Source organism: Nanorana parkeri, unplaced genomic scaffold (genome assembly GCF_000935625.1).
Source record: "Nanorana parkeri isolate BGI_ZX_2015 unplaced genomic scaffold, ASM93562v1 scaffold315, whole genome shotgun sequence".
Classification (NCBI taxonomy): domain Eukaryota; kingdom Metazoa; phylum Chordata; class Amphibia; order Anura; family Dicroglossidae; genus Nanorana; species Nanorana parkeri.
The window spans coordinates 57399-79881 of NW_017306583.1; the positions used below are offsets into that span (position 1 = coordinate 57399).

The window sequence follows — 22483 nt, forward strand, 5'->3', positions numbered from 1 at the left end:
AATAGATTATAGACTAAAGGAAAAGGAGTAAACATAAAGTGACGGGAAAAGAGTAAAGGAGATAGAAATATGATTAGACTAAGCAAGGAAAGAGAATGCTAAATTGGATGTGGACTTCCCCGCATGCACAGGAATGTACAGGTACGTACCAATGCAAAAGATAAAAATTGATCTATGATATTATCTGGATGTATAGAGTGGTAGACTTAAAGTCCAGCCAAGGTTGCCACAGGGCCTCGTATTTAGTTGGTTAGAAGGTATGTTTGTCTTACGCCAGTATGTAGGTATCAGCATTTTCGCTGCATTGAGGAGATGTAGAATCAAATACTTTTTGTAGGCGCTAGCAGATAGCGTAGAGCAATGAAACAAACACACCCAAGGGTACAGCAAGATAGTCATTCCAGTGATCAGGAAGATATAGCGAACTACTCAGTACCAAAATGTCTTCATTTTCACACAGGTCAACCACAGGTGTGGAAAGGTTCCTCTACTACCACAACCTGCTTCTAGTTGTGCAGGGGTATAATACCAGTGGGCCAAACATTTATAGGAGGATTCAGCTATATGCATGCTAAAAAAATCAATTACCAACGAAAAATCCTGGTATGCTGTTCCTCAGTTAGAATGGTAGAGAAGAAAGTTCATGGATGCTTCAGCAACCATGAACTTTTTTTTTTTATTTAATCAAAGTTTATTATGTTTTTCATAATGTAAAGACTAAGTTAAAAGAGTATGTTCCAGTATACAATACACAATCACATACAGTTGACATGTATTGATGAATGAGTAACATCAATGAATGTAACCATATTGTCAGCTGGAAATAACATAATAGCAACTGTAACCGGAAGTTAAAACAAAATAGATTATAGACTAAAGGAAAAGGAGTAAACATAAAGTGACGGGAAAAGAGTAAAGGAGATAGAAATATGATTAGACTAAGCAAGGAAAGAGAATGCTAAATTGGATGTGGACTTCCCCGCATGCACAGGAATGTACAGGTACGTACCAATGCAAAAGATAAAAATTGATCTATGATATTATCTGGATGTATAGAGTGGTAGACTTAAAGTCCAGCCAAGGTTGCCACAGGGCCTCGTATTTAGTTGGTTAGAAGGTATGTTTGTCTTACGCCAGTATGTAGGTATCAGCATTTTCGCTGCATTGAGGAGATGTAGAATCAAATACTTTTTGTAGGCGCTAGCAGATAGCGTAGAGCAATGAAACAAACACACCCAAGGGTACAGCAAGATAGTCATTCCAGTGATCAGGAAGATATAGCGAACTACTCAGTACCAAAATGTCTTCATTTTCACACAGGTCAACCACAGGTGTGGAAAGGTTCCTCTACTACCACAACCTGCTTCTAGTTGTGCAGGGGTATAATACCAGTGGGCCAAACATTTATAGGAGGATTCAGCTATATGCATGCTAAAAAAATCAATTACCAACGAAAAATCCTGGTATGCTGTTCCTCAGTTAGAATGGTAGAGAAGTCCCTCTCCCATTGCTGGACATAGTTCGGTGGCGAGGTAACATCAGTTTGAAGCAGCAGCTGATAGAGTCTGGGGACCCCATGGCCTGGGTGCTCATCTTAGGAAAAAAGCATTTCTAGAGGGTACAAGTAATTCTTAGCATGATAAGGTTTGGGGAGGGTAGCAAAAAAATTATGAAGCTGATGATAACGCCAGCCCCTGCTCCTCACTGGGCCCCCTCTGTCGCGGGCCCCATAGTGCCCGCATGGGTCGCTATGGCGGTAGTTCCGCCACTGACGCCAGGAATCTAAGCAACCATGAACTTACAGCAGAATTGTCCCCCGACTGTGCTGAGTAAAAGCAAAGCTATGATCAGTGACTGATCATAGCTATTCATTCACAAAATGACACCCCTGCTGCTACTTCCGCTCTGCCGACACAGATGCCACTGGCTGCCAGTAGACAGTGCCCTTCTGTGTCTCCTGTAGAGCCCGCTATCTCTGCTGTGCCTTCCAATTCCTGCCTGTGGCAGCGGAGACAGCGGGCTGTGCAGGCGAGAAGGAGCCAGTACCCATCGGAGAGGATTGGATCATTCAGGATGGCAGAGCGGAGGTTCAGGAAATATATGTCACTGATTCTTTGCCTCTCTTGAATGGACAGCAGGGTGTTCAGTGCTGATCATAAATGGCCGTGTTTACTATCTATTGTTTTGTGAATGAACAGGAAGTTCTGTATACTGAATACTTAGCACTTCTGTTCACTGTACTAAGTGCTGCAGCTGCAGAGAGAAGGAGGTTGAGGACTGTCTTCAATCTCTTTCTCTGTTTCAAAAGTGAAATATCAGCGGTCTGCTCAGACTTCTGATATTTCATTCAAGCCCCAATAGTAGAAAAAAAAAATGATACCAAAATAATAAAAACTGTAACACATTTTTAAAAACCCCATTCACATTTGTGCAATGTGGGAATGAGTACAACATTGCTATAGTGCATGTTCTTGGTGTGCAGCGGTGCAAATAAATAGCCTTACTGTATAGATGTGACAGACACAAATTACATACAAAACACAAAAGTACACGTGCAATACACACATCGTTCACACCTGTAGTTGCTCATTATGGTCCACATAACATGCACATTGCTGTGCGGTGTGCACTGGTTTGTTACAATGAATCACAGCGCTTGAGTTTTATCTTTTCTAAATGTTTTACATAAATTCAAAGCTATGCACAGCAGCTTGTTATGATGCATTGTCGCACATTGTTACGTGCTGTGTTATGCTAAAATGTATTCCTGGATCATTATATTGCAATGCACACCAACCAATAAAACCAAAGCTTTCTTTTTAAGTTGTGGATAGATTAGGGAAAGGTTAAAACTGTTAATTTTTGTTTGAGATTTTTCTTTATTTCCTGTAGACACAGCAGGAAGTGAGAGGAGTTCTCTCCAAAATAAGGGGAGATCCTCTCTAAGGCAGTTGTCACAGGAACAGGTCCCCTATTTGGGAGATCTCCTCTCTGATCCTGTTTCCTCTCACTTTCAAATAGAGAAGGCAAATGTCCCGGGCACGGACAGCGATAAGAAAAATGACAGGTGTTCTAACCTTTCCCTTCTTTATCCCAAACTGGAAAACATAGATTTGTATACACGTTAATATCTATTTCTAAAGAAATTCAGATGTTAAAAAATAACCTGATCCTCTAAAGAACAGGTGGGATTAAATCCCACATAATGTGGTAATTATTAAGGAGGCATTGCCTTTACCCTTGACAGAACAAATAAACTGAACAGTGATTGTTTACCAGACCTTCAGCAATGAAATTACGGGAAGCTGGGGTAGGTAAATATTGAGACACTCTCTTTTGTCTGTAATAAAGTTAGGAATTAGGAGACGTTAGGGTCAGAAACTAGAAAGGCACGGGGCAGACATGAAGCTAATGTCGCTGTGGGTGTTCTGTGCCATCATCGGCCTATGCGCAGCGCAGACTTTGGAACAGAGCACTGCTGCAGAATGTCCTGGTAAGTAGACCACAGATATGACTAAAATATAAAGCAAAGGGTATGTTAATCTTTTTTAGCAATACATTTTTGAATTGTCTTGGTACTATTGTGATAATGTTTGTATCACTTAATTTTTTGTATTATCTTATTCATTCTATTTTTGTTTTGTTTATGTCTGTAATTACCTTCCATTAATGCCTAAAGGGTTTTCTCAATGATTTGTACAACTGTACCATACTAGTCTAGCTGGCATATATATATATAATTGTAGTTGTGATCTATAGTGTCCAGATGGATTTAGACTTGATGCCTATGTTTATTTCATAAGGCACAAATCCAAACAAGAAGCATGAAAGAAAATGTAAAAAAAAGACAAGACGTTTATTCTTTATGTAGGGTAGTCAGTGGAGCCAAGCAAATTGTCAGGAGCCATGCAAATTGTCATTTTAGGTCCATGGCTTGGTATTCTCCAAGTGCTATTCTATGAAAGCTATGGGACTGTATCTATAGCTTGATTGACAATGGCCGCAAACCCTAAAGTATTTGTGTGCAAATTGGAATAGCTGGCTCTAAAATCTTCTCTAAAACTAACAGATCTGGATGAACAGCTTGATAAATGTCTCTATATTTATGTTCCATCTGTTCTATAAACTAGAGGTTTTGGATGGACATTTGAATAAATGGCTCTATATATAGATTGTATATGTGTTACAAATAATCTAGGTAGACATTTGATTGTATGGCTCTATATTTAGGTTGTGTTTGTGCTATAAACCAGCCATTCTGGATGGATTCTGTTATAAATGGCTCTATACATAGGCTCTATCTGTGCTATAAAACAGTGGTGCTGGATGGACTTTTGGATAATTGGCTCTATATTTTAGGTGTATCTGTGCTATAAACCAGTGGTTCTGGATGGACTTTTAAATAATGGCTCTATATTTAGGTTGTATCTGTGCTAAAAACCAACATCCCTGTGTGGACAGTCAGCCACAGAATGGGTATAAATAAATTATTTGCATAGCTTCACCCACTATCTAAAAAAAAAAAAGAATATATTGCTTGTGAATATGAATTATCATTATTATTATCATCATCAAAGTAGCAGCACATGGAGAAAACACTTAATAGCAATGAAATTTAGATGTCATGTTATTGAATTAAGAAGAGTTGCGTCACTAATAATCAAGGAGAGTCTCTGGTTGGAGTTTTGGACGTTGTACCAATCCATGGGGGATTCAACAGCCAAGTATTTGTCCAGTGCTTGACAGTATGGATCTGGGGTTAGGGGTTAGACCAGGGGTGCCCACAATTTTTCATCTGGAGATCTACTTTTCAAATGACGAGCTCAATGAGATCTACCAATGAAAAAACACCTGCATTCAGGGGCGGGAGGGGGCATGGCGGTGCATTAAAGTCAGATAGAAATGGGAGAGAGCGAGGAGAGAGAGTGCGAGAAGAGAGAGAAGAGACAGCCAAGAGAGGGCAGCCACACCCCCACTCGCAGTGCGATTGCCCGCACCCGTAACGCAGGCACCTTAGTGCCTGCGTTCCGGTCCAGTGCGATCTGGACTGGAACACAGGTACTAATGTGCCTGCGCTCCACAGTGCGTTCTAGAGGCCGAAGACTCTGGAACGCAGACTTTGTGGTGTGAACCGGCCCTCTCTTGGCTGTCTCTTCTCTCTCTTCTCGCACTCTCTCTCCTCGCTCTCTCCCATTTCTATCTGCTGTCTCTTCTCTCACTCTCTCTGCTATATCTCTTCTCTCTCTCTCTGCTGTCTCTTCTCTCACTTTCTCTGCTGTCTCTCTCCTGTCTGTCTTTTCTTACCTCCACTGTAGCAGCTTCCCAGAACTCCTCTCGTGCGCCGGCGTCCTATCCTCCCGCGGTGCTCATGTGGCCAAATGTGGCCGATGTTGCACACGGGGAGAGGTGTCCAGCCCTGCGGTAGCACAGGACACAGGTCAGTGAGCCAATCGCGATCTGCAGTGTTCGCTTTGCGATCGACTGGTAGATCGTGATCAACCTAATGGGCACCCCTGGGTTAGACTAAGGATTAGATATTGGGTTAGTTTTGTGGCTAGAAAAGTTTAGGGAATAGGTTGAAGGTGAGGCGTTAGTAAAGCACAAATAAATACCTCAAAGAAATGAATACTTCACCAGTACATTTTACAAGAGACAAACATCTGGTAGTGTGTATTAGGCTTAAGTTATGTGGCATCATATTATTCTGACTTTTGCATTTTTATGGGTTTCTTTAATAGAGGTGAAAATCCTTGAAGTTGGAGACTCTGATAAGCTGACCATTCTACAAGGATGTCCAGGAGCTCCTGGGAAACAGGGTCACCCAGGACCCCCAGGAATGCCAGGCCCGAGAGGTATTATAGCAATACACTTTCTTTTAAAGGAGTTGTAAAGTCCCAGCATATACTATCCTATTATGACATCAGCATTGTAATAGGAATACATACTAGAGTTGTTTTTAATAATGCAATCAAAGTCTACTTTAAAAAAATCCCTTCTATGTAGTGAGTTCTGCCTTCTGTCTGGCCACCATTTTCAACAACTTCCTGGATTCCCAGTATGCCTTGCGTCTCTTTCCCTGCGGCTTGATATGATGCAATCTCGATTTCTCAAGACCACATATCCCAACATGCACTGCTTCCAGCAAAGGATTTGGAAACATTCTACAATTCAGCTCACTTTACAGTTCAGCTTTGTTGTCCTAGATTGTTCACTTCTCCTGCCTTCTCCAAACTCTTCACCCTTTTGTGAATAACCCTGTCAGTTTCTTCCCTGGAAAAGTTTTAACATCCTGGAACCTCTTAGCCCCGCTAACTGAGCGTTCCTGGGGGCAATGTTGCCAAATTACATTGTGGCATTGCCACACATTTTTACAATAAATATATATATTTACTGCCATATGGGTTAGATGCACGGGTTGGTAAAGCACATCAGTTCCTCAGTGTGTCAGGAAGCATTTCAATATTTTACTTTACTCATACACTTGCCTTTCTTCTTTTTTTTTTTATCCAAAAGGACCTCCCGGCATACCTGGAAGTCGAGGACCACAAGGAGAGGAAGGTAAAATAAGTGTTGAAGGAGCTGTAAAGCCCCAGAATATACTATCCTTCTATAACATCAGAATTGTAATAGAAATACATACAAGAGTTGTTTTTAACTACCTCCCGGCCAGCCGCTGTGTATACACGGCCTGCCGGGAGCTTCTTGGATGTAACTGGGCGTGTATACACGTCCTGTTACATCCGCCCGCTCGGGCGCGCCGCGCGCGAGCAGTTAAGTGAAAAAAAAAAAATTGTACAAATATTTAAAGTTTCCCCCCAATTTTTTTAAAGTTACACAAAAAAAAACAATTTTTTTTTTAAAGTCCCCACCCCTACATACACGCATGTAAACATGCGTCAGGTGCGCATAACTGCGAAAACGACGATTGCACCCATTACGTCGCACATGTTACATATCGCCGCGAACAATGTATACATTGTAAAAAAAAAAAAAAGAGTGTAAATACGTGCCTGTGCTGAAAATCACTCCAATCCTAAGAAGTGGTCCCTCAAAGTCAGCTGGGACACAGACACTTCCAGGAGTGTTGATCTTGTGAGGCCTCCACAACTCCCACAGGTTCCTCATGCTGACCTCCAGCCATTACAGGCAAATGTAGAGACATGGAGATCAGCGGAAGAAATCAATAACAGTGGCAGAGGCCCCAGGAGATAGACATTCCCAGAAGTGTTGGTTTTCCAGTGGACTTCAGGGGACCATGTCTGAACATAGGTGCGCCATTCAGCAGCTTAGGCATCAGGAAAGGTAAGTATGTATTTGGGCAGAGTATCAATGAATCGTGTATGAAATACGGAAAATATGACAAAACAATTGTACTAATACATGAAAACTGTCTAAATGTGTTGTTAGAGTTAAATTAACATTAAAATATACTTACTGAAACGTTCTTTCTATAGGTGAAAAGGGAGATCCCGGAAAGGATGGACTACCAGGACCTCCTGGACTAGCAGGTAACAAACATTTTTCTTCCTGCAGAATTCAGACTCAGACTATAGAGGTAAATAAAAACAGAACCGTGCCCACTGTTGGGTAGTATGTGATTCTCTCACCTACCTACCGATATTTTGCCAGTACTCTGAGACACGGGGACAGAGAGACAGTCCATAGATCTTTGTATGCTCTGGGCAGAACAACTTGGGGCTCACACAAGAATTTTCATTGACTTTGTACAGCGTAGGAGAAAAGGCAATATTGGTATATACAGCTGGAGGTGGGGAACAATTAAGTGAACCTAATATGTTGCCCTGCAAGGAAAAAGCAAAGGATCACTTTAAGAAGCCTCTTAAAAGCTTTAGCAAGACATAAGGAGAAGAGAAAGAGATCCGAAGGAAAGACAATTGTTTTACGCCAGGGGTAGCCAAACTTTAGCCTACCTTCGAGAGGCACAGCTGGGGAGCTAAAGTTTGGCTACCTCTGTTTTATTCTATACAATATGTAAGCATGGGTGGTAAATGGAGGGTAAGGAGTTGCAATTATGGGCAGCTACCATATGGTCCCAAGGACCATTGCACTCTCTGCAGTTATGCCTTGGTGTATTCCCTTATTTTGTTACCTTTACCCACTTCAGTTGTCTAAATGAAATTGTTGTTTTTTTTTCACAGGAGCAAGAGGAGTTGTTGGGAATCCAGGAACCCAAGGTGTGCATGTTGAAAGATGTTATCATATTTCATAATTAACTCTCCAGTTTCCTAAAAGTCAACAGATAGGTGTGCCATTTACAGCACTTGCCCTAAGTAAAGTGGTACCTTAGTTCACGAACTTAAAGTGACATTAAACCCTCAGGTTTTTTAACATAAACCAATACTGTAATGTGTGCCTTACTGTAATCCATGGTAGTTTCCCTTCTCTTTGCTGCTCTTCCTTTTAAATCCTCATGTCTTCTCATGCTTGGGGAGAACTTCCCTTTTCAGCTCAGGGCCTCTTCCTGTAGTGCTGGCTCAGGTTACAAGCCTATAGAAACGGATACACAGACACCATGTAGCCATTCCAGAGACAAGGCAGTCTGCTGCAAAACAGAAGTTCTCCCCCAGCATGAGAACAGATACAGATTTAAAAGGAAGAGCAGCAAAGAGAAGGGAAACAACCATGGATTACAGTAAGGCGCACATTACAGTATTGTTTTATGTTAAAAAATCTGAGGGTTTAATGTCACTTTAATTTGTTCCGCGATTCTGGTCGCGAACCGTTTTGGTCGTGAACCGAATCAAACTGTGATCTTGACTAGAGGAAGCCATGACCATGTGTCAGAGTAGGGAAAATGGCTGCAGTTGTGTTCTTCACCCGAAGCGGAGTTCGCGAACGGAGGCAACATTTTGCTGAACTTCCCGTTCGCGAACGGAATTGTCTGCGAACAGAAACGTTCATGAACCGAGGTACCACTGTATGTCCTCCTACTTATCAGCTTTGAACATGGCGACCCAGTACACTGAGCCATGCTTGACAGTATGTATTGTGAGTACAAATCTGGAAAATGTAGAAAATGGAGCAGCTAGCTCATGAGCCCAGAGACTGATGCATCCTGTAGTCACTCCCTAGTACTGTACATTACATTTAGCAGTATAGTTCTAAGACCTGCCTCCTCCTCCTTCTGAGCCCTCCCCCATAACCCTGGACAGCTTCTAGGGTGCCTGGACAGCTGATAGACCCAACACACAAGATATAGCTTTTAGAAAACATGTTGCTAGACAATATTTTAATAATTTGCCGACTGGAAGTGATTATAGCTTAAAGCCCAGACTGACTTTTAAAAAACATATGCCAGCAACTTACACAGAGTGTATATGAAGTAGGCATATGCACTAGTTGTATATGAACACAGAAACTTACATTTTTTTGTTAGCTTTCCCATTAATATCCTCATAGATATGGCCACCTCTGAACTTTGCAAGCAATATGTGTAAGTTACAACTAAGTGCTCTCCCCTCATTCATTAGTATTCATAGTGCCCCCCCGGACAGTGCCCCCCCGGGTAGTGTATATTGTGGTGTTCAGTGATTGTGTTACACAGAATCACATTGAGGGGGCAGTTGTTCACAGCCTGCTTTACAATACAACCCCAGTGTCAGACTGAGTTTCCTGTGAGAAAATTTTGAATTTCTAGGATTCAGGCCTAAAAATAAGTTCATAAAAAAATGAAGGAAGCCTGCAATGTGAGTCATAAAAATGTACACACATATACATCATCACTGCACCTCTACATTAACACAATAAATGCTTATCACTTACAAAGGTAGAACTTTAACCCCTTTGTGACGGGAGACGTACACTGTACGTCCAGCCACAAAGGGACCAAATGACTTGTCACGTACACTGTACGTGACGAGTTATTTGCTTCTTTAGAGGGCTATTAATCGCTGAGAATCAGCTTTTAACATTCATTAATGGATGCCCTTACTACAGAGGCATTCATTAATGAAAGGGTTAACCTTTTTCAGACACCCGATACCTTAATATCGGGTGTCTGAGAGTCAAAGCAGAGGGACACACATGCCGGCTTTTGCCGGCATTCTGACAGCTCGTATAGATCGAGAGAGATATCTCTCTCAAGCTATACTGGCTTTTTTTTCTTTTTTTCTTTCATGAATAGATACATAATGTGTCTATTCCTATAATGTATCTATTCCTGGAAGAAGAATGTTTCAGTTTGCTGATCGTTGTTGCAACAATCAGAAAACCTTTAGTGACAGCTGAATCCTGAACTGCTGCAGGATCAGTGTCACTAACTTATTATCGGCTGTTCTGAAGTTTGAAGCAGCCTGATAATAACCAAAAATGTATTAATTTATCAAGCAGTAACAGTGAGATTAATTCACAATGACTGCTTGATATAATTAAATAAATAAAATAACATTTTTAAGTTAAAAAAAAAGTGAAAAGTGTAAAAAAAAAAAAAAATTGTGAAAAGTGTAAAAAAAATAAAAAAATGTGTAAAAAATAAAATAAAATAAGGGACAAATAAATGAATGTATTTATTGCATTTTTTTAGCTGTGCTGGTTTTGTAAAAAAAATACTACAAATCAAAACTGGGAAAAAAGTGTTTGCTTTTTTTTACGTTTTTTTCCTCTTTTTTTTATATTTTATTTGTCCTAAGTGAGGCGTTAGACACACATATGTGATATAAATATGTAGCCCTATCTGTCCTCTAAAAAACAATATATAATATGTGTGGGTGCACTTTGTAAGAAAGTATATTACTAACGTGGAAGAATCACACAGCAAAAATGTCAAAAGTGTGTCAGTCATTTACGAACAGAAACTAAAAACAAGCTCAGTCATGAAGGGGTTAAAGCCCAACTCCAGCCTACACTTAATTTCTGTATAATATAAAGCATACAAACATTTTTTTACATTGAAGCAAGTGCCCCAACTTCAATATTGGTGGACTTCTCCAGACATCTCCTGGATTCTTTCAAATTTAATTAATCGGGATATACTGTCTGCTATCATGTATAGCAGCATTATTTGTTGAGAAAACCAGTTACCTCAAGCAGCCCTGCAGATGCCACCTCCATTTGATTCTCCAAGAGAGAAGATTCTGAAGATAGGGGAAGCCTTTTGATTATGTCAACCAGACTTCAAAGTGGCAGGATCAAGGTAAGTAATAAAAATAAACAGAGGTGCTGCACAGGGGTAGGGGAGGGTTAGGGTTACATATCAGACTTGCCTGGAGATGGGGTTTTCTAAGCGGCCACATGAAGAGCTGGGTCATTCTCCAGCAACGGCGGTCCTTGCTGTTTAACAGAATGGTGCCCATGTTGTAATAAGTACCGTTCTATGCTGAATTCCATGGTAAGCCCAGGATTTTCATGAGGCACCCTCTAGGGGCGTGTCTTTGACAGCCAGAGCTTACAGGAAGTGTCATTCAACTAAGAAGAAGAGTGACAACCAGTGCCAGAGGCAGACACAGAATGCACTGCTGAAGCATGAAAAGGGTGAATAGGACATTCCTAACTTTATTTTTAAACATGGGGGGATGGTTAAACCTGTAGGTGGACTTTAAGAACATCTCATATTGCCAGATGGAGGAGTTTGCATGGGCTGAAATTTCAAGGCTGTAGAGGAAGCAAAGTTTGCCAACCCACAGAGAGGGCTGCCTTTCTTTTCTCCCCCATCCCTCTCCCATACACATCTCTCCGCCCGGCTCTTAGTGCCCAGGGACGTTCTGGCCAGCGTCCTGCCAGCTCCTGGAGCTAGGAGGGATGCCAACCAGAGCCAGGAGCTGGGCGGGACGCTAGCCAGAGCATGCCAGGTTGCTAAGAGCCGGGTAGGGAGATATGTAGGGCCATACACATCTCCTTGCCTGGCTCTTAGCAACCACAGTGGACGGGGAGATGTGTATGTAGACAGGATGCTCTGGTCGGCGTGCTGCCCAGCTTCTGGCAACCAGTGACGTTGCTGATTGCCAGGAGCTGGGCGGGGTGCCATCTTTTGTAGATACACCTCTATTCCAGTCCTTGGTAGGTTGTTTGTTTTGCAAAGAAGATCCCTAGACTAAGTATTTCTTACTTTTACAGGTGACAAAGGTGACAAGGGTACCTCATGCCCAAAAGAATTCAACGGTAAGTATGTAATATTAATGTCATCAATTATGTCAAGATTGATAAATGGTGTCTATCCATGAGCATATAAGGAAACTGACAGTGGCTGTGCCTATGGAATTCCCTCCTGGATGAACAGATATTTTTCTGTACAATACATATGTATACATAATATACATAACATTTGCAGTATATACATAATATATATAACAAGGACTGGTAAGCTGTAGTGTATTACATGTTTTAGATACCCCTTAGCTTGGGAATGTTAAAGCAGAACTTCAGCCAAAAATGCCGAAATAAAAATAAATAGCCCATTAAAAATAAAATAATTTGGCTTGAACTGCAATATTCAACTTCAATCCAAAGAGTTCCCCTAAAGTACTTTTTCCTGCCACTAGATATCCTCAGTCTGATGCCCAATATGTTTTAACCAATTTGCTCTGAGCCCAGATCATCCCACACACCCCAACCTTTGACTGGGCAGTGAAAGGAGAAACAGCACATTGATGAGATCATTTCTCTGTCAGCATGCTTGCTCCTTTTCCCACCATGCTTCGTGTTAGAAATGAACTGATTGGCTTCTTGTTTCTTCCACTCACACTCAAGCTCTGCTATACAGGGGCTAAATTAATGTACTTACACCTGTTATGGAAATTCACTTGGTTCAACGCACAAATCCCTGTCGCATTAAGCTGCGCCAAACGCAAAGAATTTCCCCCGTTGTACTGCATTCTTTTGTGCGAGGACTGGAAGTATCCCTTTCTATAGAGTCATGTAGAGTCAGGAGACAGATGTTGCTTGTTCGTTAATCCCATGCTAAGAGAGCTGAACACAGGTATGTTTATTGTTTATACCTGCCCAACAGGAAGTGATGTCAGACAGGAAGGGGTGTCTCAAATTGCGAGACAGGAAGTGATGGAAAAACCAACAGATGATTTCTACAACCAGCAAACCAGGAAGTGATGTTAACAAGCACTTCCTCAATACATAGCCAGTCTACAAAACACATTAGTAGAACAATCACATGTAGTAGAACAATCTATGACCACTGGAGTGACTTTATCCAGCGTGGCTCAGTGATCAATGCCACATAACGTTACTAGGATTCTCATACACAGGGACAACGTCATTATCTCTAGCGTGTTGATCAGGCACACCAGAGAGAACAAACGCACGTTCCTTTCATATACTGCGTTCCAAACAAATGTATCCACGCAAGCCAATAAATCCATGCATTGCACGGGGGGCCCCAGCCGGCGTCCATACATTCGCCAAGAAGACACTGCTCCGCCACGCATAAGATATCTCCTCCAATGGATTAATCCCCCAGTGTCTATTTACCTAGACACTGAGAGACTAATGACAAAACATTACAATACACTAAAAAACACATCCTAGTAAAATTTCCACAACACACCGCTCGCATTTACAAAACACATTTGATGATGTATTAATGATTGCAGAGCTGCATTCATTTTGTTAAAGTTCTATTTGATGTCTTGTAAAGTAAAGTAAAAACTTCCTTTACCTTCCCTGACGGAGCTAAGTCCTCCTTTATGTGTTTTTCACATACTCCCCATTCCAGACACTGCAGCTTATAGTAGGAGGGTTTCATTAACAGAGTCAGTGCTGTCAATCAAAAAATCAGTGAGCAGGACTGCAGCATCTTCTCATCCCAATGTAGTGCAAGCAGGTGCAGTGTACAAGAGGGTGGGGTACCCTGCTCTGAATCCAGGAGCAGTGCAGCATTGTTGCCACAATTGTTGCATTAGGTAGAATTGTCTGGCCGGATCAACAGGTATTTGTGGGATTTTGCAGGGGAAGAAAACTGTAAGTGCACAAGCATTTTTAATGGCGTGGGAAAGCACACTATTTTTAATGGGAGGCCTTATTTCTACTCTAAAGAAGAACTCCTGGCATATGAAAATTTAACCCCTGCAGTGGGGCTACCCCCACACTCAGGGCCAGATTTCCCACAAGGCTAACCACGGCACGGCTTCGGGGGAACAGCAGGAAGTAGGGGGGCAACAGGGGTGTGGAAACCTTATCGCCCGATGCCCAGAACATGCAGTAATGGGCACCGGGTGGGCAGTTGTTTTCTACATTTAGCCCTGCTTTGGGCAAGCAGAGCTAAATGTACAGCCACCGCCAGTGGCGTAACTAGTGACCTTAGGGCCCCGGTGCAAGAATCCATGAAGGCCCCCCCCCCAAGAGGAAAAAAATTAGGTACATTGTTTTAAAAAAAAAATTTAGACCAAAAAAAAAATGATGTTAGGGGTTACCGGGATACTAAATATCGTGGTAATCAGCGGTTACTAGGGGCCCCGCAGAGGCGGCTCTAGAGTTTGTGAGGCCTTAGGCAAAACTCACATGTGAGGCCCCACTTACACCCATAATGACATTTTTTTAATTGAACCGCAATAAGTGATGGTAAGGTGACCCGGGAGGTGCCACCTTTTCTTATAGCAAAACCCAGGAGGGGTTTTGCTTTAAGAAAGAAAGCCAGGAGGGAGAGCGAGCAAAGAGACAGCCAGGAGGGAGAGCGAGCAAAGAGAGACAGCCAGGAGAGAGGGCGAGCAAAGAGAGACAGCCAGGAGAGAGGGCGAGCAAAGAGAGACAGCCAGGAGGGATAGCGAGCGAGCAAAGAGAGACAGCCAGGAGAGAGAAGAGAGACAGCCAGGAGAGAGAGAAGAGACAGCCAGGAGAGAGAGAGAAGAGCATAGTAACGCACCCAGCTGAGGCCCCACAGAACCCACCATAGATCCTGCACAGCCCACAGATATTGTCTATGGTAAGCTCTGCAGGGTCTCAGGTGGGCTGGTCGGGGGGGGCCCTTTCCTTGCAGCTCCTTACCTGCCGCAGCAGGCTTCTTACAGCCCTGGCGTCCTCCACTTCCTCCCCTGTCAGTGCTCGCCCGGCGGTAGTTCCATCGTCCCGTTCTCTGCAGGGCAATGTGGAGTGCAGCCTCGGCAGAGGAGCGCGGGAGTTACCTCTGCTCTGTGTGTCGGCTCTCTCTCTCCGCTGCAGCCGCCTAACTTGCCTAATTCAAGAGCCACCTCTGGGGCCCGTCCTCCTGTCCTGGACCCCCTCTAAGTGGCAGAACTCCAGGGCCCGGTCGCAGCTGCAACCTTTGCGGCCCTGGTAGTTCTGCCAGTGGCCACCGCTTGTTTTCTACAAGTGATCTCGGCAATGTCGCCGAGATCACTTATATGCAGGCTGCAGGTCTGCCATTCTCCATATAGTTGTTTTCAACATTCAGCCCTGCTTTGGGCAAGCAAAGCTAAATGTACAGCAGGGAAGCTGCCGCTTGTTTTGTACAAGTGATCTCGGCGATGTCGCCGAGATCACTTGTATGCAGCCGTCAGGTCTGTCATTCTCCATGGGGGCGTTTGGCGGGTAGTGGGGCGCATTGAGGAGAGGAGATTAAATCCAGCCCTGCCCACACTGCAAGGCTTAAGTGCTCGTTTTGGTCTAGTGTCTAAAATAACAAAAATATAATCACCCGAATCTCGGTCCCGCCTGGCTGCTAGACCAGTCCCTGCAGCCTCTCTTCCCTGGGCTCTGGCAGTAGTATTTCCCTCTGTGTCCTCTGTTTAATATACTGTATTGGGTGTCATGACTCACAGGTCATTAGACCGTCAGAGTGGAGGGGAAGAGAGGAGTGGTCTACCAGGCAGGTGGGACCAAGAATCTGGTGAGTATATCTTTGTTATTTTGGACCCTAGACCAAAACTGAGCACTTAACCCTTGCAGTGCATGGGATAGCCCCACTACTAGGGTTACGTTTTCATATGCCCGGAGTTCTTCTTTAGGGAAAAAGGTACTAAGGTAGAGTGACCAGGAAGCCACATACTGTATATTTACATGAAGGTTTTTTTTTCTGTAGGTGCTCGAAGCTGCAAGCAGCTGCAGGATATTGGCTTTCACCTTACTGGATGGTATACAATATACCCCGATGGCCGGCGACCTTTGGCTGTCTTGTGCGATATGGATACTGATGGAGGAGGCTGGATTGTAAGACATTGGATAATGGTGTTACAGCAGCAATGTTTCTAGTAGGAACCAGAATGACTTCCTTAAGCTGGTCATACACCTATATATATCCTAAAACAGGGCTCAAAATGTCAAGTCCTGAGCTACTAGCCAGGCCTTAAGAGTTACTAGCCACCAGTTGCCCCACCTAACCCTTACCCTGCCCCGGCCTTAACTCCGCCCCTAAACACACCCTCTTAAATAATCAGACCTCACTAATCACCCCCAGATAACCAGGGATCGATCCCCCCAGATAACCAGGGATCGATCCTCCTCACATACATTCTTTCTTTTGGCCGGAGCTGTCAGAGCTCTCGCCGAAGGATGCCAGAGCTGACAGGAGCTGCTCCTGCAAGTCAGGTACGCGGTCTGCGACCGTGTGCCTGACATGTCAGCTGGCTGCGGGCCAAATAGTACCGGCTCGCGGGCCGGAGTTGGCCTGCGGACCGGCACTTGGAGACCCAAATTTCCACTTTCCTAAAACATCTACTTAAAGAATGAGATCCAGTACAGAAGGAACACTTATGGCTGTATTTACAAGCAGAGACTCACTAAAGCTGACCATACACCTATAGATCATCTGCAGATTTTTTATGGTCAGATGGAAAAAGTGCAACAGATTCCTTCGTCTACGCTAAACTGTGTGGATGGAGGAATCTCCCACTGGGCCAAGTTTCAGTATCCTGCTAGTCGGCCCCCCTGGCTCTCAAAATACCTGAACAAGGACTACATCCAATCAGATTGTTAAGGTATTTCGAGAGCCAACACTGCAGTGGCATTATGTACAAACATAACAGACATGGTTATATGTGTGCGTGTTACAGTACAATAAAAACATATATTGTATATATTAGGTACATTTGAAATTGGTGGTGAGCTCAAGCAAAGAACAGCTGTTCCTGTGTAATTGTGCCATAGGCTGCCCATACACCTTGTGATCATCGGCCGACACTTTTCGCCCGATGATGTCGTACGATTTTTGGTAATTACAAGAAAGCACGTGGACGAATAGCGTTAATCGACAGCACGTATTTTCACCTGCGCATGAGCAGTGTGAAACGTACGAATTTTGACGTACGGAAACGTCACCAACCTTGCGAAAATCGGACGATCGACCAAGGTTTTTCTAACCTGCTAGTTAGTCGAAAGTCGATCGATTGTACAGTATTTGCGGTTGTACACTGCCCATCAACCTTACAAATATCGGACGAAAACGCGATTGCATACGAAAATCGGCCGATATTCGTAAGGTGTATGGGCAGCTATAGAAAGGCTAGAGGGAGAGATCAGATTACACAGGCTGCTGAGTGATAAAGAGCAGGAAGTCACCTGATCCCACTCTATTAGCAGAGATAGAAGCATAAGGGTCCCCACACACCTTACGATTATCGTACGATAATCGCGGGAAATCCCGCGATCGTACGATGATCGTAAGGTGTGTGGAAGCCGTGCGACCTCTACTACTGTAAGGTCGCACGACTTTAAACTTACGGACGTGTTCGAAAACCCGCCGAGCATCGCACGATGTTCGGCGGGTTTGTGGCATGTCCGTGCGATAACAGCCGTACGGGCCGGTGTGCGCACCCTCAGGGGGCGTGGCTTGCGATCATCGCAAGTACGATCTGCCTATGCAACATAGGCAGATCGTACGTTTTTATAAGTACCTTACAACCATCGCAAGACAGAAGTCTTGCGATGGTTGTAAGGTGTGTGCCCAGCCTAAGGCTCAAAGTCCAATTGAAGTCACAGAAATATTTAGTCGCAAAGACATTGTAGTAACAATCTCTGTTTTCATAGTCTATTCCATTGTTACCTCTACTTGTGCTGGGTGTCTAATTATAACGTGCGGTCCAATATGCACCAGAGTTAAGGTGCACATACACCTTACAAATATCGGACGATTTCAATTTTAGACATTATCAAGCAACAAATCAGTCACGTCCTTGCATGCAGGGCACACGACTGTACACAGATAAAAAGCTGTGGGGTTTTGTTGAACTTTATATAGAAATACAAATGGGGGCCACACAGTGCTGGACTTTCTTATTAGAAAACCTAGCATGCTAGCAGTGTCACAAGTGTATCTTGTACTACATGTGCATATGTAAAATTAATATTTTAGATAAATACATGCAAAATATATAAAACGTTTCATGAACCTGTAAACTTAAAAAAAAAATTAAACTGACCAAAAACTAACAATTGCTCTCATTCACACTGAGCATTTTGTAGCGCTTTTTCTGCTAAAAAAAACGCCCCCCAAAAATTCCCATTCATTTCTATGGCCATGTTGACATCTGAGCATTATGTTGCTAGCAGCAAAATGCCTGTCGCTTGAAGAAAGTACATGAGCTTCTTTTTGGCGGATTCTGTGCTTCTTGGCCCCATAGACTTCAATGAAAATGCTAAAAAACACACGTTTGCTGCATTTTTGCATATTTTTACGCGCGTAAAATGCGTGTTTGTCCATTCACATCAATGTGCCACAATGTGCTCATTGATACGCATGAATTTAAACGCGCATTAAAATATGCAAACATGCAAAAAAAAGTGCATATTTCATGTCGCTCTGTGGTGACAGATCTAATGACACAAAAGGTCAGGAGAGGTCATTTCACCCATAAGCATATACACAGTAATTTCTATATTTGCCAAAACCAAAAGAAAGGCTTTGGTGTCAGCAGCTCATTAACCTCTTCTTCTCCAGGTGTTTCAGAGGCGTCTGGACGGGTCATTGGATTTTGACCGTGACTGGAACAGCTATGAACGTGGGTTTGGAAGCCAGCTGAATGAATTTTGGCTGGGAAACCAAAATCTCTATCGGCTTACCTCATCTGGTTAGTAGACCACATTATGCTCCCAGAGAGTGCTAGTCTGCCAAATTCTACATTAAAGGAAACATGGAGGATGCCTTTGCTGCTCTTCTTTTCTGAATACTAGTTGTCTGGCTCTAATGCTGATTCAATGGCTTCAGTACTTTGAGTCATTGACCCAAAACCCATATGCAGATTGGAAGTTCTGACTCTTTTTCTCATCTAAAGGTTTGTTACAGATCAATGACCACAACAGAATGTAAGCCAATGACAGCCAAGTAACTCACATTTTAAGATTGAGGCCCATAATCACAGTCTTCTCTTCTCTCAGTACTACTATCCAATCTGAAAGGGCATCTCTACGTTTATAATCAGTCTACGTAAATCCACCAAACCACCACATTTAAGCTACACTACGCTAATGCCCTCCATCCCCTCTATTTCCATCCAGCGCTGCTGCCACCTCTGAGGTTTACACCCGTCCTGCTCTATCAGCCCTGGTCTTGCTTGTGCACTTTGGCCCAATGGGCTTGAGTGGGGCATTTACCTACAATAGATCATCATAAGCCTGACAGCATACCTACAATAGATCATAGGCCTGACAGCATATGTACAGCAGCAGCAAGATAACAAAAATATATTCACTTGTGTTAAAAAAGCACATCCGCTTGCAGCATCATTTTAGAACACACAGCATGTGAACTGACAGTTTTGTAACTTTTGTAATGTTTAACAAGAACATATTATAAACCAATAGAGATTTAAAGAATCCCTTTGCTACGACAGTCCAACTTTAGCTAGACATACAGCCTGTTTAATCATAGCACCTGTCAAACTGGGTCAATGCTATTTATGACCACTAGAGGGGGCAATTTGAAATGAATTACCTAGTCCTGTCCTTCCTCCTGTTATCTTGTACTGTCTTTCACAGGGATATATGATCTGCGCTTCGATTTAGAAGACTTTGATGGGAATTGTACCTATGCTACTTATAGCAACTTCCAAGTGGAGAGAGAAGCGGAACAGTACACCCTACGCTATGGTTCATACGCGGGGGGCACCGCAGGTAACTGTTTCCTCTGTAGTATCCTACAGGGATATAATGGTATCCATACAAAGCCTTAGCATGTTACACTTTTATTTACCTGGTTGATTTCAGTAAGGGAATTGTGGCAAAAGAAATTTGGCACACGGAATCTCGGCACCCATAGCTTTTTGCGTTTTTATTGATTATGTATATTCAGTAGTGGAGCTTTTACTGCATGTGTTACCCTAACCACTAAAAGTTGGTAAAGTTGCCTATTTAGTGCAAGAATCCAAGGAGCTCAGGAAAGTAAACATAGCCATGGTGGAGATTCAGAATCTGGTCCCACTCACTCCCACATCTTGTGCCTCTCTAATAATTGGGCTGGTTAAAGCTGAACTCTGGGCAGATATATAAAATTCTGTAATCACTAATATATCATTAAATTAATTTTTTAAATGCAAGCAGTATAAGTACCTGAACATCGCTTCTCGGCCTTGTGGCTAAGATCAAGTGTAGCATCTGTTCTTATCAGTGCAGGAGGGGAAAGGAGCCGCTGTACTGGCCTTATGGTTGGTTTGGCTGGAATCTGAGCACCCTGCCTGTTGATGGGGGTTCCTAAAAGTCCCTGGCAATGGGAGGATACCGAATGAGCGTCCACTCACGTAAGAGTGGGGGTCAGGGAGTAATTCTCGGCACTAGGATCTGGCAGGACCCAATCCCTCCTGATTTGGACAGGTCTACCTTCTCTTTGCTATGGGCTGGGAAGGCATGAAGCCTGTGGTGTTAACGCCCCCTGGAGTGGTGACCCAGGGGTGCTCGAGTAGCACTGTGGGTGTGGGACCCCACTGGTGTGAAAGGCAATTTGGCACAACACCTATTGCTTTTGTTGCACATCACCTCTTGGGCTAGGCCTTTTTGCTGAGACCAGGGGTAGTTTTTATTATCGTGCCGCAAGGCCTAGCCATTGTATATACACTGGCACTCTAAATTATTTTTCTCACTTGTATGTGCACCCTTAACTATTTTTTATGTGTTTTTCACTCCACAGGATGGTGGGTGTGGGTCTTCGGGCCTACCCTGGAGTCGAGGGGGAGAATGTGTGGCCCTCAGGTTCCTTCCTCCCCTTAATTGGCAGGCTCCCTTCGGGGGAGCCCTCAACCTAGTACTTGGTGGTCAGCTTCTGTCGACCATGAGGAATGGGTCCGCCTGGTTTCGGCCAGGTGTACACAAGTGACTTGTCCCCGTCAGCAGCTTTGCGCCCCGGGGGTCCAGGGATGAGCCCTGTTTCTTTGGGAGATGGACCCTTTAGATAGCACCCCTTCTGCGCACTTTTTTGTGTGTGTTTCACATGCACTTTTTTGTTCACTTTTTGGGTGTTTCGTATGCATGCTACACGGGCTTCAAAAGGTATGTACCTGGACATGATCTGGTATTAACCTTCTGCAGTTCCTGGAGGGCTTCAGGTAAAGCAGGGCTGGATTATCAGAGGAAGAAACAACACAATGACCCAATCAGTTCCCTGCTGATAAGAAGCACGATCTAATCACTGTGCTGCTTCTCCTTTCACTGGCACAGGTTGGGGTGGGTCTAGGACAGCCTGGGTTTAGCCAGTCTGAAAATGCTCAGTCTTAGTCAAAAGAGCTTTTAAACAAGCTGCTCTGTTGCACTGTCTTTTTAGATACCCCTAGTGCTCTGTAAGTCATTTGTTATCTAATAATGTTGTAAAACCATGATTGAAAATAAATAGGGAGAGCGGAAACAGATTTGTAGATCTGTAATACAGATGTAAACTGTTTACAATATTATGGGAACTACCATTGCTGACTTTTTTTTATAGAAGTAAATACCTTGGCTTATCCTGGCTTTATTACTTAGTGAAGGCCCCAACCTGAACAAGCATGCAGCCAGTAAAGCTGGAACCCCTGATTTACATGTTCTTCGTTAGAGGCTCTTTAAGTAATGAAGAAAGGATGAGGATGACACTCATGAGCTACAAACACTAGCCTTAAAAGGTATCTAACTGTGACTTCTATCTGCCTAGGGGATTCACTCCTAACACAGAGGGACCAGGCCTTCTCTACCAAAGACCAGAACAACGACAAGTCCAGTCGTAAAGAGAGAAGCTGTGCTGAATATTTCAAATCAGGCTGGTGGTACGAAGCCTGCCACCTGTCCAACCTGAATGGCGAGTACATCAAAGGGGAGCACAAGATCAAGGGTAGAGGCATCATATGGAACTCTTTTAGGGGCAATTTTTACTCGCTGAAGTCCACACAAATCAAGTTCCGTCCACGCCCCTCAGTGGTTGGTTGAGCAGCCTCTGGAGTTGTGACCTTGCAGAACTTCAGTTACCACCAGGACTATGTATTCAAAGAGCTTTTTGTGTTTGTATGTGTTTGTCTCCAGGGTACGGTTAAAAAGCATACTGCTAGGTAGAGATGAGTCTTCCTGCAGCATGACTATAGCTTTCTGGTTTCATAAAAGCCATATGGAGAGGGGGGGGGGGGGGGGG

General features: G+C 43.5%; 1 protein-coding gene across 1 annotated transcript; it reads left to right on the forward strand.

Annotated features, from left to right (window-relative positions):
- Positions 1 to 3402: 3402 nt before the first annotated feature.
- Positions 3403 to 22284, forward strand: LOC108788246 (ficolin-2-like). The gene is made up of 7 exons (XM_018557989.1): positions 3403 to 3493; positions 5739 to 5852; positions 12073 to 12117; positions 15986 to 16113; positions 18839 to 18968; positions 19876 to 20010; positions 22013 to 22284. The coding sequence occupies exons 1-7, from the start codon at positions 3403 to 3405 to the stop codon at positions 22282 to 22284; spliced, it is 915 nt and encodes a 304-aa protein (XP_018413491.1).
- Positions 22285 to 22483: the final 199 nt, after the last annotated feature.